The 2,500-nt window shown below is 55.0% G+C and overlaps 1 protein-coding gene across 1 annotated transcript in view; it reads left to right on the forward strand.

The window, feature by feature from the left end:
* LOC138861714 (Kv channel-interacting protein 4-like) overlaps positions 1-2,500 on the forward strand; it is a 12,328-nt gene that overhangs the window by 9,017 nt on the left and 811 nt on the right. The window contains exon 4 of the mRNA XM_070121531.1: positions 1,762-1,974. Within this exon, the coding sequence (XP_069977632.1) occupies positions 1,762-1,974 (213 nt within the window). The remainder of the gene's footprint in view (positions 1-1,761; positions 1,975-2,500) is intronic.

Genomic DNA, 2,500 nt, shown 5'->3' on the forward strand with positions numbered 1-2,500 from the left:
CTCCCGTATTGTCACTATAACCTTGACATCACAGTCCTCCCTCCCGTATGAAGTCACTATAACCTCCAGTCATTGCATGAAGTCACTATAACCTTGACATCACAACCCTCCCTCCCGTATGAAGTCACTATAACCTCCAGTCACTGCATGAAGTCACTATAACCTTGACATCACAACCCTCCCTCTCGTATGCAGTCACCATAACCCTGACACCACACCCCTCCCTCCCATATGACGTCACCATAACCCTGACATCACAGCCCTCCCTCCCGTATGACGTCACCATAACCCTGACACCACATCCCTCCCTCCAATATGACGTCACCATAACCCTGACACCATAGCCCTCCCTCCCGTATGACGTGACCATAACCCTGACACCACAGCCCTCCTTCCCATATAAAGTCACAATAATTTTGACATCACAGCCCTCCCTCCCGTATGAAGTCACTATAACCTCCAGTCACTGTATGACGTCACAATAACCTTGACACCACAACCCTCCCTCCCGTATGACGTCACCATAACCCTGACACCACAGTCCTCCCTCCCGTATGATGTCACTATAACCTTGACATCACAATCCTACTTCCCATATAAAGTCACTATAACCTTGACATCACAACCCTCCCTCCCGTGTAAAGTCACCATAACCTGGACACCACAATCCTACTTCCCATATGACGTCACCATCACCCTGACACCACATCCCTCCCTCCCGTATGACGTCACCATAACCCTGACACCACAGCCCTCCCTCCCGTATGACGTCACAATTACCTTGACACCACAATCCTACTTCCCGTATGACGTCACAATAACCCTGACACCACAGCCCTCCCTCCCGTATGACGTCACTATAACCTTGACATCACAATCCTACTTCCCATATAAAGTCACTATAACCTTGACATCACAACCCTCCCTCCCGTGTAAAGTCACCATCACCTGGCCACCACAATCCTACTTCCCATATGACGTCACCATCACCCTGACACCACAGCCCTCCCTCCCGTATGACGTCACCATCACCCTGACACCACATCCCTCCCACCCGTATGACGTCACTATAACCCTGACACCACAGCCCTCCCTCCCGTATGACGTCACCATAACCCTGACACCACAGTCCTCCCTCCCATATGAAGTCACTATAACCTTGACACCACAGCCCTCCCTCCCGTATGACGTCACCATAACCCTGACATCACAGCCCTCCCTCCCGTATGACGTCACAATAACCCTGACACCACAGTCCACCCTCCCATATGAAGTCACTATAACCTTGACACCACAGCCCTCCCTCCCGTATGAAGTCACTATAACCTTGACACCACAATCCTACTTCCCGTATGACGTCACCATCACCCTGACACCACAATCCTACTTCCCGTATAAAGTCACCATCACCCTGACACCACAGCCCTCCCTCCCGTATGACGTCACCATAACCCTGACACCACAGCCCTCCCTCCCGTATGACGTCACCATAACCCTGACACCACAGCCCTCCCTCCCGTATGACGTCACTATAACCTTGACATCACATTCCTACTTCCCATATAAAGTCACCATAACCCTAACACCACAGCCCTCCCTCCCGTATGACGTCACCATAACCCTGACACCACAGCCCTCCCTCCCGTATGAAGTCACAATAACCTCCAGTCACTGTATGAAGTCACTATAACCTTGACATCACACCCCTCCCTCCCGTATGACGTCACAATAACCCTGACACCACAGCCCTCCCTCCCACAGGACTTCCTGGCGGCGCTGTCGACCGTGTCTCGCGGGACGACGCAGGAGAAGCTACAGTGGATCTTCGGCCTCTATGACGTCAACAACGACGGTCTTATAACGAAGACGGAGATGGTGGATGTCGTCACCGCTATCTACGAGATGATGGGACGATCCACCGAGCCGCAGGTGGAGGAGACGTCCGCCAAGGAGCATGTGGAGAAGATCTTTCATGTGAGCAAGAGGTGGTGGGAGGGTGGGAGGGTAGGGTTGGAAGGTGGGGGGAGGGTGGGTGGAGGAAGGGGGGAGGGTGGGTGGAGTGAAGGAGGGTAGAATGTGGTGATGGGTGGAGGGTGGAGAGTGGGTCGAGTGAAGGAGGGTGGAGTGTGGTGGAGGAAGGGGGGAGAGAGGGTGGAGGGAGGTGGAGGGAGGGTGGAGTGTAGTGGTGGTGGGAGGGTGGGGTTGGAAGGTGGGAGGGTGGGTGGAGGGAGGGGGGAGGTGGAAGGTGGAGGGAGAAGATGGAGGGAGTCGGGTGGAGCATGGGAGGAAGAGGTGGTGGATGGTGGGAGGGTTGGAGGTGGGAGGAAGGGGGGAGGGTGGGTGGAGGGAGGTGGAGGAGACGTCCGCCAAGGAGCATGTGGAGAAGATCTTTCATGTGAGCAAGAGGTGGTGGGAGGGTGGGAGGGTAGGGTTGGAGGGTGGGAGGGTGGGAGGGTGGGTGGTGGGAGGGGGGAGGTGGAAGGTGGAAGGGGGGGTGGAG

Source organism: Penaeus vannamei, chromosome 5 (assembly GCF_042767895.1).
Source record: "Penaeus vannamei isolate JL-2024 chromosome 5, ASM4276789v1, whole genome shotgun sequence".
Taxonomy (NCBI): Eukaryota; Metazoa; Arthropoda; class Malacostraca; order Decapoda; family Penaeidae; genus Penaeus; species Penaeus vannamei.